Genomic DNA, 16,110 nt, shown 5'->3' with positions numbered 1-16,110 from the left:
ATAGAATATTTTTGGGGTGCAGGTGGTAGCACAGCAGGCTAAGTGCAGGTGGTGTGAAGTACAGGGACAGGTGTAAGGATCCCGGTTCAAGCCCCCGGCTCCCCACCTGCAGGGGAGTCACTTCACAGGCGGTGAAGCAGGTCTGCAGGTGTCTATCTTTCTCTCCCCCTCTCTGTCTTCTCCTCCTCTCTCCATTTCTCTTTGTCCTATCCAACAACAAAGACATCAACAACAACAATAACTACAATAATAAAACAACAAGAGCAACCAAAAACAGTAACTGGGGCCAGGTGGTGGCACGCTGGTTGAGTGTACATGATACAATGCGCAAGGACCCAGGTTCGAGCCCCTGGTCCCCACCTGCAGGGGGGACGCTTCCCAAGTGGTGAAGCAGGGCTGCAGGTGTCTCTCTGTCTCTCTTTCCCTCTCTATCACCCCTCCCCTTTCAATTTCTGTCTCTATCCAGCGAATAAATATCAAAAAATAAAAAACAATAATAACTATAACAAAAATAAGTAAGTAGAATTTTGTAAGAGCTATACTTAGATGACATTTTTTTTTTTGCTCATCTCTGTCATAATGTAGGCACTATTTGTCTCTATTAGTAGCTTAACAGTGATTTACAAATTATAAAACAGTGCTACGGCTATATAACACACTCACCACCAAATTTCACTGCCTTCATCCCCCTATGATAACCACTACAGTTTTCCTAAAGTTTTAGAAATAGGTTGGACACTTTTTTTTTTTTTGCAAATTCATGTTTCGATTATCTCTACTCCACAGATGTGAAGCTTTCCCTACAGGTGGGGACTAGGGCCTTGAACCCTGGTCCTTGTGCTCAACCAGGTACATTACTGCCTGACCCTATCAATTTATTTTTTCATATAGCACTGTTCAGCTCTGCCTTATGGTGGCGGCAGGGACCGATGCTGGGGCCTCAAATGCGTCAGGCATGAAAGTCTGCTATGCCAACCACTGTGCCATTGCCCAGGTCCCGTTTTTTTTGTTTCCAAAAATAAGAACATAAATAAGTTAACTGCTCTTGCCTCACTTTTTCAGATAGCAAGATAGAGACAGAGGGGGAGAGGGAAAGATACCACAGCACCTCCGGTGAACCAGAACTTCCTCCAGTGCTGTGGGGCTGGGATTGAACCTGGGTTGCATGCGTGACAAGACAGGCCCACCAGCTAGGTGAGCTATTTTGCTGGCCTGTCCCCCCCCCGTTTTTAATGTGGTCCAAGAGAAATGAACAAATGGCTTCTGAGGCCGGGGGGGGGGGGGTGGCACACCCAATTGAGACACGTATTGCCATGTGCAAGGATCTAGGTTCAGCCCCTGGTCTCCACCTGCAGCAGGGAAAGAAGGGTGAAGATCAGGGTTATACAAGAGGTGAAGCAGGGCTACTGGTCTCCCTCTCTCTCTCTTTTACCTCCTACTGCCCTCAGTTTCTCTGTCCTATCAAAGAAAGGAGAAAAAATAAAAGGCGGAAATGGCTGCCGAGAGGTGGCACAGAGACGCAGTGGTAACCCTGGAGGCAACAGAAAATAAATGGCTTCAAGGATGGGCAGTGCTGCTGAGTCACATTTTCTAGTCTATACTTTTGAGGGGAGGAGAGGGAGAGGGAATGGAGGGCCTACAGGTATCACAGTTCTGCTCCTGCACTCCGGGAGCTCCCCCAGAGCTGTCTGACCCTCTAGTCCTAATCCTACCAAGATGAACTCCCTCTGGCCCCTCTCCACAGAGAAATGGAAAAGCTCTCTTCTGCACCTTCTGCTTGCTTGATCCTTGGGGACAAAGTGGTCCCTGCCCCTCCCCCTACACCCACAGATTCCTTACTTCATTTACCAGAACATTAAGCAGGAAGAGATAAGCATGTCCCAGTGTGACAGTTTACAACGAACTGGGCAGTGGGGCCTGGTGTCTGCACTCCTTTCCAATATTGCGTGTCTTTTATCAGATCAGATGACTTTATTAGAAACAGCAACCTGACTCAGATCATATCCTCCCAGGAAATGCTGTCAATTCCAGTTTGGGACCAGAGATCAATTCACAGTCAACAGAGCCCATGAGCTCACTGGACCAAAGGCGAGAGAGGAGCACTGCAGAAATGCCTCCCTGGATACTGAGGTGCCGGGTCTCGGGTTTCATGCCCTCATTCACCCTCAGGGACTGTGAGTTAAGCACACACTCCCCCCTCTTTGCACCTTGAGAAGAGGCTTGTCATTCCCCCCCCCCCCCGCAAAAAAAAAAAAAGTCACCCAGCAAGGAAGTGGCAGATACTGTGAGAGAAAGCCCAAGTCCGAGGCTGCCCTGGCCTTCCCTGTCCCTGACCTAGGTTTCTCTAGGGCCTTTTCCCACAGGAGACACATCGAGGAGGGCCTAGAGCATCCAGGACACCAGCTCAGAGGGGAGGCTTCTGGGAAGGCAGTGCAGTGAGCAGAGTACAGGAAGTTCACATAACCTCCCAGGCTCAATCCCAGATGCTAAGTGATGTTCTGATCCTCTCCACCACTCCACTCATACATTACTCAGTCTTTAAGAAAAGAAGGCAGTAGTCCAAAGACAGCTTAACCAGCAGATCAAAGACATGACCATGTGCTAAAACCCTGATCGAGGTCCTTGTGACCACATGGGAGCACCAGACAAGAGGGAAGCTTCATGAAACTATACAGTACAGATTCTGTGAAATACTACTCTGCAGTTAAAAAGCGATGATTTTGTGTCCTTTGGGACCAAATGGATGGAAGTGGAGGTGATTGTGCTCAGCGAGATAAGGGATGAAAGACAACTGCTGGATTGTTTGTCGTGTGTGGAATCTAGAGATCTGATATACATGAACTTGTAAAACAAACCAGAAGCAAACAAATGGTCTAAGACTTTGGGAAAACTATGGTTATCACTGGAGGGTGGACACACACTGTGGTGGTGGAACTATAGAATCTTATAGTCTTAGAAAATATTACTAAATCTCCATTCTTTTTCAATTAAATTGGAAGTTCCCTGAGTGTTGGAGCAGTGCTGTGGGGTCTCTCCCTCTCTCCCACCTCTGGCTGAGAGTCCCACCAGACCAGTGAGCTGTGCAGGCACAAAGTCCTCGGAAGGTCCTGGCAGCTAAGGAGGGGGCCCAAGTTGAGACCCGGCTCCGGCGTCTCTGACACTTTCCTCCAAGCCTTGCCAGTGGAGAAGCAGCATGCCCAGGTGAGGTGGAATTTCAGATCAGTAATGAACACACAAGAGAAAGCTCAAATGGGATGTGCTTAGGCTAAAAAGCTCAGTTGATCTGAAATTCCCATTCTATCAGGCGTCCCTTTATTTGCTAAGCCAGGCAGCCTGACTCCACCATCAATGATCTTCCAATCGTTCCAGGCAGAGACAGGAAAGGGTTGAACAAGAATCTGGGACTCCCACTGCCCAGCACCCCAGAGGGTGGCTGGCTCGCTCCACCTTCGCAAGCTCAAATCCCAACACGACTCCTGCTCAGCATTACACGTTGCCTGTATGTGTTTAGGGTTTCAGTAATAGGTTTCGGTGGCAAGAGCATGCTACTAGGTTCTTAAAGGGAGAGGTTCCCAAGGTAAGAAAGAATTCAGAGCAGCAACAAAGGCTTACTGTGCGCTCTGTCCATGGGTTTCCCCGTGCTGCTTTCCCCGACGTGGCTCACCAGAGTTCTGGCCAAACGACTCACCCTTAGCGACCTGCAGCTCAAAATAAAGAAGACTTTATTGGTAAGACAAAACTGGTCACACAAAAACACGTCCAAAGGCGAGAGAGATTCACTAAGCTTTATAAAAGACAAAACTACACTCGGGTCGCAGTCAGAACTGAAACCATTGCAGACCTGTCCCCTACCTGTGGGGACCCAGCCTCACCTGTGTTTGTGAGAGAAGCCACCCGAGTGGAACACACAAAGTGCAGGAAGGCGCCAGGGTGTGGGGAGAGCAGTGGGACCCTCTCCACTCTCTTGTACTCTCGACTGCTTTGGGGACCCAGCAGACCTTATTACGAAGAGCTTTCACATCAGAGAGTATTTTCAAAAGCTGAAAGGGGATTCAGGGTTGTCACTTGGGTTCTACAAGGTGGGGCAGGGTGGGGGTGGGGGCTGTGTTCCTAAAAGCCAGGTTTCACACAACAGAAGGCTCTAAATCTGCATGTGCCTGTGGTGGAGCTGAAGACACTGGGCTTAGTAGAGGCTGGTCTTTTTCATGATACGCAGAAACTCCTGTTTGCTCACTTCCCCGTCTCCATCTCGGTCTGCTTCATCAATCATCTCCTGCAAGCAATGAGGCTTCTGATTAGATTAATCCATGAACAAAACAAAAGATGGAGTCAAGCAATAAGATGTTCTCAAGCTACCCCGGACAGATTGTGGTCCGCCCAGGCAGATGTGGCCCTTTCTGTAACAGCTTGGCATCTGGAAAGTTCTTTGAGCACCAAGTTGTATTTTGTACATCTATCACCCAGAAACAGGCCAGAAGATCATCATGAGAGGGAGAGTCCTAAAATCCAAACTGGAAGCACACTCATTATCATGTTTGAAGCCCTGGGTTCAAGCCCTGGCACCACACGAGAACACCAAGCACAAGAGAAGACTACAGATGATTGTCAGAGAATGAAAAATGGGCTGGAGAGGTCACCTGGTGACAAAGTTCACTTCCTGGCATCACACACACACACACACACACACACACACAAACAGTTTCAAAATAAAGACACAAGATTTCAAGCAGCAAATGAAAGTCTCTAGATGTGCCTTTTGCTGGGGACAGGCTCCATTAGCTCTGTCACATGCACACAATGGAAAGAGAGTGGTGGATAGCAGAACAAGAGGACACTGGTTCGCTACAAAGCGGCACTATATGAAGGGGAAGTAAGTGACAAGGACTCAGACAAAAGACAGAGACTCCCCGTCACTTCACAGACCTGCAGCTCCTCGTCAGTGAGGTTCTCGCCCAGTTCCCTGGCCACACGCTTGAGATTATTAAATGAGATCTTCCCAGTTTCGTCATCATCGAAGAGCTTGAAAGCTTTCAGGATTTCTTCTTTGGTATCTTTCTCGGACTGAATAACAAAACAAGACATATAAGAGGGGGGACACAGCAGTGGCAGGCCCCTGGGTTATGCATGACCTCCACAGTGGGGAGAAAAAGGGGTCGAACTTAATTTGTCATACCCCTTAGAAACCAAACAGGAAATCAAGAGGGTTGCACTGCAAACACTCTTTCTGTACAAAAACTCTTTCTGTACACTCTTTCTGTGCATTTCTGGGAAATGGAAACTGGATAAGCTTTTAGAATAAAGCAGTAGAGGGCAGAATATAGGGGATGCATACTGCTTAAGCTGGTGGCAGAGGAATTTTCTAGAGTGGGGTACAGTGAGGAGAGAGCGTTCTTTCACCTGCTATTGCTCAGAGAGTTGAGGGAATCCCAGGGCCAGGAAGAGCCCTGGCACTTGGGTTCTCTACTTTGGAATGTGAGTGCCTGACTTCAGCTTCCCTTGCCAATGCCCTCCAAAGAAGGCTGTCGGTCCCAGAATGAGAGGAGAGCCGGTTGAGAGTTCTCCCCATCGCTACTTCCAGTTACAGATCTTGGTTGATTTCATTGACTGGCCATTTAGGGTGTATGTGTGTGTGTGTGTGTGTGTGTGTGTGTCCTGTATTTTAATTTATCACTTTTAATTTCACCAGTAGAGGTCATTTAGACTACATGGTGTGTGTGTGTGTGTGTATGTGTGTGTGTGTGTGTGTATTGCCTGTATGTTGATTTATCACTTTTAATTTCACCGGCAGAGGCCATTTAAGCTACGTGTGTGTGTGTGTGTCTGTATGTGTGTGTATTGCCTGTATGTTAATTTATCACTTTTAATTTCACCAGTAGAGGCCATTTAGGCTACGTGGTGTGTGTGTGTGTGTGTGTGTGTGTGTGTGTGTGTTGCCTGTATGTTAATTTATCACTTTTAATTTTACCGGTAGAGGCCATTTAAGCTGTGTGTGTGTGTGTGTGTCCTGTATGTTAATTTATTACTTTTAATTTCACCGGCAGAGGCCATTTAGTCTATGTGGTGTGTGTGTGTGTGTGTGTGTATGTGTGTGTGTGTATTGCCTGCATGTTAATTTATCACTTTTAATTTCACCGGTAGAGGCCATTTAGGCTACGTGGTGTGTGTGTGTGTATTGCCTGTATGTTAATTTATCACTTTTAATTTCACTGGTAGAGGCCATTTAAGCTACGTGTGTGTGTGTGTGTCCTGTATGTTAATTTATTACTTTTAATTTCACCGGTAGAGGCCATTTAGTCTATGTGGTGTGTGTGTGTGTGTGTGTGTGTATTGCCTGCATGTTAATTTATCACTTTTAATTTCACCGGCAGAGGCCATTTAGGCTATGTGGTGTGTGTGTGTGTATTGCCTGCATGTTAATTTATCACTTTTAATTTCACCGGTAGAGGCCATTTAGTCTATGTGGTGTGTGTGTGTGTGTGTGTGTATTGCCTGCATGTTAATTTATCACTTTTAATTTCACCGGCAGAGGCCATTTAGGCTACGTGGTGTGTGTGTGTGTGTCCTGTATGTTAATTTATTACTTTTAATTTCACCGGTAGAGGCCATTTAGTCTATGTGGTGTGTGTGTGTGTGTGTGTGTGTGTGTGTGTGTGTATTGCCTGCATGTTAATTTATCACTTTTAATTTCACCGGCAGAGGCCATTTAGGCTATGTGGTGTGTGTGTGTTGCCTGTATGTTAATTTATCACTTTTAATTTCACCAGTACAGTCCACCAAACTTCTCACAGCCCTCCTCCTCCAGCCCTTAACCCCAATAGAGCAGGCCCCAGGGTCCTATGCATGCACGGCAAACACTCTCACTTTCTCCCCACCCCACTCCCTCCCTTTCTGTGATGTCACTGCATGGCCCCAGGTGTGCCATGCAATTTCCAGGTCTGGTAAGGAATAGACATTTTCCACAGTTTTCTGAAAGTGAATGTGGAAGGACCCCATGCAGTTATCATAGTAAGAACCACTAGAGTCCATCCAACCCCAACACTGGTTACTGGCAGGCTGGATGTAGTACAAAACACCAACTCCCCCAAGAGAGCTAAAGCCCCAATATTCCTACAAGGGAGTGGCTTGTAAGAATGGTTCAGATCATGGATCCCTTTCTCCATTATCACTGGTCATTTCCATTAGGAACAACATAATGGATCCCTTTGGGGGCCCCCACAGGGCCTTGCCCTCAATGTGGATCAACAGCGGTAGAGAATCTTCCATCCTATGAAAGGGGGGTTGGATGACATACTCTATCTACCACCTGAAGAAGATGAGTCCTGAAATTGGTGCAACTTGGAATGTTCCTAACCATGACCACAGAGTGCAAGTTCAGACCTACAGGAATGCAGAGCTTACACAGGCTTCTATGCTGAATATGGGCCCCAGACCAGATCAAATCAATGGGGTTTACAGTCGATAACATTTATACATCTTTCCCATATTTGGGAGCTACTCTCTTCCCTGATCCAGCTTTCTAGCCCTTTTCCCAGCCATGACATCATCTCCCCAGACAATAACCTGGGTCCACCTGCATATCAGATGCTAGGCTCAGGCAAAAACTAATAAAGTCATGGCCCCTTTGGAATATACATAAAATAGACTTACTAGCTATTTCCAAAATGGAGACTCCAAATCTTCATCGGCAATATTCCAGTCTTTAGGTTCATGGTTAATCAACAATTTGTATGACTTTATATGTTAACTCTTTTTCAGTCACCAGGCTCCAGGTGCTACCATGATGCCAACCAGACTTCCCTGGACAGATGACCCCACCAATGTGTCCTATAACTCCACTTCCTCAAAGCCCTGCCCCACTAGGGAAATAGAGAGGCAGGCTGGGAGTATGGAATGACCAGTCAACGCCCATGTTCAGTGGGGAAGCAATTACAGAAGCCAGATCTTCTACCTTCCGCATCCCACAATGACCTTGGGTCCATACTCCCAGAGGGTTAAAGAACAGGAAAGCTATTCAGGGGAGGGGATGGGATATGGAGCTCTGGTGGTGGGAATTGTACCCCTCTTATCCTATGGTCTTGTTAGTGTTTCCGTTTTATAAATAAATGCATTAAAAAGAAAGAAAGACAAACAGACTCAGAGCACAAGATGGCAAGTGCTGTCAAGGTTGTGGAGAAAAGGAAGTCTGGTGCTCTACTGGTTGGAAATCAAACTGGTTCAGCTCCTATGGAAAGCAGTAGAGAGTCCTCAGATGAGCTTTATGATTCAGAAATGCCACTCCAAAGCATATATGGAAAGAAAATGAATTTGGGTATGAAAAGACTACTTCAAAGAGGTGTGTACAAACCAAAACACATCAGTTCACAGACAGGGAGAGGGAGGAGGAGAGGGAGAGGAGAGAGAACGCTATAATAACAATCAGGAACGAGAGAGGAGACGTTACATCCAACGAAGGGCTACAAAGAATTATAAAAAAGTATTATGACCATCTCTGGCAAATATCTTGAACAACCTAAATAAAATGGATGCATTCCTAGAGTCAGGCCACCTGCCAAGTTTAACCCACAAGGGTTAAACTGAAATTTCTGTAAGACTTTCAAAGAAATGGGGCCAGGTGGTGGCACACCTGGCTGAGTGCACATATAACAGTGTGCAAGGACCCGGGTTCAAGGCCCAGTCCCCACCTGCAGGGGGAAAAGCTTCACAAGTGGTGAGGCAGGGCTGCAGGTGTCTCTTTGTCTCTTTCCCTCTCTATCACCCCCTTCCCTCTCAATTTCTGGCTGTTTCTATCCAATAAATAAATAAAGATAATAAAAAAAATTAAAAAGGCTTTCAAAGAACTAATATCACCTCTCCTCAAACCCTTCTGGAACACTGAAGTGGGACAAAGCACTTCTAATATTTATTTCTTTCTTTATTTTCCCTTTTGTTGCCCTTGTTGAGCACTTCTAAATACATTTTATGAGGCTACCATCACTCTGATCCCCAAAGCAAGAAAGGACTCCACCAAAAAAGAAAACTATAGACCTATATTCCTGATGAACACTGATGCACAGATCCTGAACAAAATCTTGGCAAATCAAATACAACAACATATCAAAAGAATAATTCACCAAGACCAAGTGGGATTCATCCTTGGGAAACAGGAATGGGGTTCAACATCCACCAGTCAATCAATGTCATCCACGATATCAACAAAAAGAAAGATAAAAGTCACATGGTCAAATAGATAGATGCTGAAAAGGCCTTTGACAAGATCCAGCATACATTTATGATAAAGACCTTTTAGAAATTGGGATTATAGGGACAGTGGCTCAATATAAAAAGCACCATATATGACAAATTAATAGCTAACATCATCCTGAATGGGCAAAAACTGAAAGCTTTTCCTCTACAATTGGGAACCAGACAAGGATGGCCACTGCTTTCCAACATAGTTCTCAAGGCCCTCATCACTGCATTCGTACAAGAAAGCGGTATCAAAGGTGTACTGATTAGAAAGGAAGAGATCAAACTACCGCTAGTTGTTGGTAACACACCTAGAGAACCCCAAAGACTCCACCAAAATTCGTACCCGAAATAATGAATAAATCCAGTAACATAGGAGGATACAAGATCAATACACGTAACTGTGGAATTTCTGTATACAAATAATAACTCGGAGAAAAGGGAATTGAAAGACTCATTCCTATTTACAATGGAACTCCAAGAGACAGAAGACCTTGGGGGTGCTGCTTAGGAAGGAGGTAAAGGACTTTTACAGGGGAAAATATAGGCCACTGTTAAAAGAAACAGAGAACGAACGACACACAGATACAAGAAGACTTCTTGTTCCTGGATTGGAAGAGTAAACATTCAAACAGCAAAGAATTCTCTATCAAAATCCCAATGACACACTAGAAGGAAATTGAACAACTTGTGTAAAAAAAAAAAAAAATTGTGTGGAACCACAGAAAGCCATGAAAAGCCAAAGTACTTCTCAGAGAAAAGGAAAAAAAAGTGGAGGTAGCACACTCCCCAACTTCAGTTTATACTACACAGCAACAGTAATAACAAAAAGTTTGGGACTGGGGTCAAAACAGACATGTGGATCCAATGGGATAGAATCAAGAACCCAGAAGTGAGCTCACACACATACAACCACCTAATTAAGCGGCCCAAACCATTCACTGGGGTAAAGAAGGGCTCTTCAACAGGTGGTGCTGGGAAAACGGACAACCACAGGTAGAAAAGTGAAACTAGACCACCACTTAATGTCATGCACCAAAATCAGATCAAAGTGGATCAAAGGCCTAGATATTAGACCAGAAACTCTAAAATTTATAGAAGAAAACATCAGGGACACATTGCAGAACCTTTACATCAAAGATATTTGGAGATTCAAACCCAAGGGCATGGGAAATGAAAACAAGAGTAAATAAATGAGACTACATGAAACTAAAAAGCTTCTACGCATCAAAAGCTAACTCCACAAGGATAGCCAGGCACCCAGTAATTGGGAAAAGATACTTGCACATCACTCATCAGACAAGTGATTGATATCAAGCATCTATGAAGAACTTGTACAATTTAACAAAAGGGAAAAAAATAACCCAATAATGAAGTGGGCCAAAGAACTAAACAGTTTTCTCTTTTTAAGCTCTATTTATTTTATTATTTGTATTTATTGGATAGAAACAGTCAGATCTTGAGAGGGGAAAGGGAGAGACACACCCACAGCACTGGCTTACAACTCGCAAACCTTTCCCCCGGCAGGTGAGGACCAGGGGCTCAAACCCTGGCACTCTGTAACATGTACACTCAACCAGGTGTACCACCGCCCACCCCAACAGACAGTTTTTGAAAAAGGAGAGCCACGTGGCCCACAGAGACATGAAGAAGTTCTGCACTTCACTTTTCTTTAGAGAAACGCAGATTAAAACTATACACTGAGATTCCATCCCACACGTGAGAGAACGGCTGACACCAGCAAACCAGGAAATGACAGGTGTTGGAGAGGTTATGGAGAAAAGTGAACTCTGCGACACTGCCACTGGGAATGCAAACTGGGGCAGCCCCTTTGGAAGGCTGTATGGGCAGTCCTTCAATAAAAATGGAAGGACCTTGTGGTCTAGCAATACCACTCGACATCTGTCTGAAGAACACACAAAAAACACTAATCTAAAAGGACATAAGCCCTGCTATGTTCATAGCTGGACTACACAAATCAGCCAAAGAGTGGAAGAAGCCTAAATGTCTATCCACAGATGACTGGCTAAAGTTGTTATGGGCTATATATTCCATAGAATACTACTCTGCAACCAAAAAATATGATATTGCGTCCTTTGGGTTAAAATGGATGGTGGTGGACTGGAGGTGATTATGCTTAGTGAAACAAGTAAAGAGGTGAAGCACAACTACCCGATGTGGTATGACACCTAAAGTTGCAAAACAAACACGCAAACTGTCTCTGAGACTTTATTAACGCTCTGGTGATGAACTTTGGGAAGGTAGGGCAGAGATCTTTGGTGCTTAGTATGGTGTGGAATATACTCTGGAATCTTACCATCTTGTAAACCACGAATAATCACAGATAAAAAATATCCTGAAGGCCTAGCAACAGATGAGTGGCTGATAAAGCTGTGGTATATATACACAATGGAATACTATACAGCTATCAAGAACAATGAACCCACCTTCTCTGACACATCTTGGTCAGAGCTAGAAGGAATTATGTTAAGTGAGCTAAGTCAGAAATATAAAGATGAGTATGGGACGATCCCAGTCATCAACAGAAGTTGAGAAAGATCTGAAAGGGAAACTAAAAGCAGGATGACTAAATATGGAGTAGGGCACCAAAGTAAAAACCCTGTGGTGAGGGGTAGACATGCAGCTTCCTGGGCCGGTGGGGAGTGGGGGTGGGTGGGTGGGATGGGACATAGTCTTTTGGTGGTGGGAATGGTGTTTATGTACACTCCTAGTAAAGTGTAGTCATATAAATCACTAGTTAATTAATACGAGAGGGGGAAAATTAATTGTATGTCTCGAAGTTTTTAAAACACAGACTGAGTCTTTTTAATATATAGGCTGTGTATTTGATATGCGGACTCTCTCAAAAGCCTAGACTAAGTAAATCAGAAGCAACCAGTGGCACAGCTACATACAAGATACTGGGTAATATACAGCAAACTCTAACAAAAGGACTTTTCAAAGTTAACCCAATTACCAAACAATGTGATGATAACATTAACTATCCATTGTCTTTTTGAACCCTAAGACATCAGGAACCTCACATCTCCACTAGAGAGCCTATATTTCCCCCAGTCCTGGAACCTTAGGATAGGGCCCACTTTCCCGCATGCCTCTCCCAATCCATATCAAATAATATCGCATCTGCCGATCGCAACCTAATCAAAGCAAGGATTGCCACCTTAACATGCTTCAGCTCAGACTGTGTCCAGAGACTTCACGTGTGGAATGACAACCCTTCGGCTTCATTACTCGGGTGAGACCTTTCCTTTCATAGTATTCTCTAATTCCATCCCAGGTGGTTCACTTTCTAACAAAGTCCCAAAACCTAGATATACACCAGGTTCTGTGAGAGAGAGCATATGTTCACACGTATCCATAAACTACTGCAAAATATATACCTGAAAGCAGAAGTACACTAGAGTTTGCAGTGAGTACCCCCCTAACACTTCCTCTCCACTATTCCAACCTTTGGGTCCATGATTGTCCAACAATTTGTTTGGCTTTGTATGTTAACGCTCTTTTCAGCCACCAGGTTCCAGATGCCATCAGGATGCCGGCCAGGCTTCCCTGGACTGAAGACTCCACCAATGTGCCCTGGAGCTCCGCCTCCCCAGAGACCCACCCTACTAGGGAAAGAGAGAGGCAGACTGGGAGTATGGACCAACCAGTCAACGTCCATGTTCAGCGGGGAAGCAATTACAGAAGCCAGACCTTCCACCTTCTGCAACCCACAACGACCCTGGGTCCATGCTCCCAGAGGGATAGAGAATGGGAAAGCTGTGAGGGGAGGGGATGGGATATGGAGATTGGGCAGTGGGAACTGTGTGGAGTTGTACCCCTCCTACCCTGTGGTTTTGTTAATTTATCCTTTCTTAAATAAAAAATAAATTTAAAAAAATATCCTGAAGGGAAAAAAAAGGTGATTATTATGTCCTCTAGGACAAAATGGATGGAACTTGAGGTGATCATGCTTAGCAAAGTAAGTAAAGAGGTAAATGACAATGCCTGATTGTTTGTTCATGTGTGGAATATAGAACTGAAGGACATGACCTTCAAAAAAAGAAAAGAGCCAAACTATAAACTGTCTCTAAGACTATGGCAACTGTGGTGGCTATTGGCAGGGTGGGGTGGTGGCTGGGGAGCACAGAACTTTGGTGGGGGGTTTGGTGTGGAGCTATTCCCCTGTAATGATTTTTTTTAATATATTTATTTTTTTCAATTACCTTTATTTACTTATTGGATAGAGACAGCCAGAAATCAAGAAGGAAAGGGGAAAGAGAGAGGGAAAGAGACAAAGACATACCTGCAGTACTGCTTCGCCACTTGCAAAGCTTTCCCACTGCAGGTGGGACTAGAGGCTTGAACTTGGGTCCTTGTACACTGTAACATGTGCACTCAACCAGGCCTCCCCTGTAATCTTCGGATCTTGTGAACAACCAGTAAATCACTAGTTTTTAAGTAATAAATTCAAACTTTTTAATAGAAGAGGGGTTTCAGGCAAAAAGAACAGCTAACAAGAGCAAGTTGGGACCCAAGCTGGAATGTAGCCTAGCCTCCCCAGGTTGTTACAGGATGTGATACTTCTTGATCTCTTAGTCCACAATAAAAAACCGAACATGAAGACCATGATGAGCAAGGAAGAGAATTCTCTGAGACAGAGGGGGTGTGGCCTGTGCGAAAAGAGGCCTGCAGGGAGAGGAGGGTGGCCAGGGAAAAACTATGGCTCCGTGAGAGGGAGGGTACTGCTTGAAAGAGTGAAGTGAGTTTGTGGGGAGGGTGCTTAGCGTTTCTCTTGATCCTCTAGACATTTTAAAAGTGAGACACTTGAGACTCGAAATGGGTGAATGTGACCTTGGAGGAACTGAGAAGCTGAGGAACTGACTCCCCTGTGCAGCCATAAGCAAAACTGTGGAAGCAGCAGCCAGAATGCCTGGCAGGAAACAACAAGCTTGAGCTTTAATGAAGAGAGACAACAGCTTATCAAAACGGAGGCTCCAAAGTACTTCTCCTGTTAACGGCTGCACTGTAAGCTTGCTGCTGTCTCACTGCATCAGTTGAGGAGACAGCAAACAAGTGACAGCACCAGGGCCTCCACTAAGTCACAGAACATAATATGACTTGTCCTGGGACTTTATGGATTTTAGGAAAGCCAAATAGGGCTGGAATTTCCTTGTTCGTAGCTGCAAACACCTTCCTTTAGCAGCGGCAATCTCTAGATTTGACTGACTTCCTTCAGCACAGGTACATAGCTAGACTCAAGTGTGTGTGCACTAAGGGTAGAAAATACGCTGATCATTTTCGGCAACTTACCATTTTCTGGGTCATCACCGTCAAAAAGTCACCAAAGTTCATTTTTCCTGTCCTTTCTTTGTCAATTTCACTAATCATTTTCTTGATCTCTTCTTTTTTGGGCTCAAAACCCAGTGCTCTCATCGCCACCTACAATGAAACAGGATCATTTCCATAGGCACACAGGAAATAGCAGGAGCGAAGGGGATAGTGTTGACAGTCTGACAATCATATGACAAAGGTCAGGGAACATTTAACACTGTGCCAGCTGACATCTATTTTCTTGAAGAACCGTAAGGCAAGTAAAGACGGGAAAACTGCATGGTGTATCCTTCCTGCAGAAGAGAGCAAGGGGAAGACTCGACTTGCCTTAAGTTCCTTTACATCTATAGTCCCAGTGCCGTCTGCATCAAAGAGATCAAACGCTTCCCGGATCTCCTGCTTCTGCTCTTCCGTAAGCTCAGGCTTGGGACTCGCCCTTTTCCGCTGGGAAGTTGATGCCATGTTTGCCTTTTTTACATTAGAGGCCTTGAGACAATTGTTCAAAGACATAAGCACAATGTTACATAATACAGTCCGTATTTTACAGGAAGTAGTCATACAGGCCACACCGACTCTCAGGATTAGAAACTAATTCTCAAGCTTTGCTTAGCAGGAGAGACAACAGGATTTAGGAGGAAGAACAAAGAATGTACACAACTTCCTCCCTCTTTGCTATTCTTTCTCGAAGCAAGAGCCCAGGCTGTCTGTACACCACTCGTAGGAAATTATCCTGTAAGCAGGCCAGCGAGCAAACGAGCCGAGGAGCCAACAGTGGGCAATGTAGTGACCATCAGCCTTCCCACAATTGGAGGATGTCAAATACTACAAGTGTCCTTGCGGTGCCCACCCGCCATCCTCCACTTCCACGCACTCCCACTTCACTTCAGGATTTGGCCAAATTTTACGAAGTTGTTCAGACCTAGCGAAACAACGAAACCCAAACCGCGGGGAACACCCGTGCCATCCCCAGGACGCTCGCTCAGCGTATTTCCCGAACGAGTCTAAATGTAAGTTGGAAAACCCACGTTCACAGTGGATGGTCAGGGGGCACAGGCGGCTGGAGGCCGCGAGGCCTGGGCAACCGGATCTGTGGTCAGCACAGGGGAGCCTGGAGCCGCCGGCTGCGGGGGCAGGGCTGGGGGCGGTGGCGGATCGCAGGCCGCGCACTTCTGGAACAGCCTACCGGGACGAGCTCGGAGGAAGTTGGATTGTGCCCCGCTTCCAGGGGCTCAGGGGAGGCGGCGCGCTCCGCCATGGTGGAGCAAGCGGGAGGGAGGGCAGTGCCAGGGCTGCTCATCTGCGGTCACTCACCATCGCCATCTGACTCTGCCGCCCGTTGTTACGGCAACCGACGCACCTCCGCCTGCGCACTTCCCGCCGCGCCTAGCACGTCGCCCGCTTCCCATTGGTGACCGCCTAGCACGTCGCCCGCTTCCCATTGGTTACCGCCTGGCCGCTGCCCGCTTCCCATTGGTGACTGCCTGGCCGCCGCCTGCCATTGGCCTACGCGGAGGGGCGTGTCCAGCTCAGACGGGCCCCGCCCAGTGCCTG

The 16,110-nt window shown here is 45.9% G+C and overlaps 1 protein-coding gene across 2 annotated transcripts; it reads right to left on the bottom strand.

Annotated features, from left to right (window-relative positions):
- Positions 1-3,705: 3,705 nt before the first annotated feature.
- Positions 3,706-15,980, bottom strand: CETN2 (centrin 2). 2 transcript variants are annotated; one of them, XM_007530459.3, is made up of 5 exons: positions 15,871-15,980; positions 14,887-15,045; positions 14,539-14,667; positions 4,924-5,061; positions 3,706-4,273 (listed from the first exon to the last, which is right to left on the bottom strand). In XM_007530459.3, exons 1-5 carry the CDS (start codon positions 15,877-15,879, stop codon positions 4,184-4,186), a joined length of 525 nt encoding a protein of 174 aa, XP_007530521.2. In that variant the 5' UTR covers positions 15,880-15,980; the 3' UTR covers positions 3,706-4,183. The 2 variants fall into 2 exon arrangements, with proteins under 2 accessions (XP_007530521.2, XP_016046936.2); XM_016191450.2 differs by having other exon boundaries at positions 15,743-15,882.
- Between the last annotated feature and the right edge of the window lie 130 nt (positions 15,981-16,110).

The sequence above is a fragment of the Erinaceus europaeus genome, chromosome X, assembly GCF_950295315.1.
Source record: "Erinaceus europaeus chromosome X, mEriEur2.1, whole genome shotgun sequence".
NCBI classification, from domain to species: domain Eukaryota; kingdom Metazoa; phylum Chordata; class Mammalia; order Eulipotyphla; family Erinaceidae; genus Erinaceus; species Erinaceus europaeus.
Note: the sequence above shows the minus strand (reverse complement) of the source record. Positions and strands in the feature narration are given on the sequence as shown.

Bases quoted from the DNA above. Each gene is read 5' to 3' on its own strand.
- CETN2 (XM_016191450.2), bottom strand. From the start codon at position 15,856: ATGAGCAGCCCTGGCACTGCCCTCCCTCCCGCTTGCTCCACCATGGCG. The intron at 5,062-14,538 runs GTAAGTTGCCGA...TTTGTTATTCAG, and splicing joins CGGTGATGACCCAGAAAATG to TCCGAGAAAGATACCAAAGA. The intron at 4,274-4,923 runs GTCTGTGAAGTG...CATTGCTTGCAG, and splicing joins TCACTGACGAGGAGCTGCAG to GAGATGATTGATGAAGCAGA.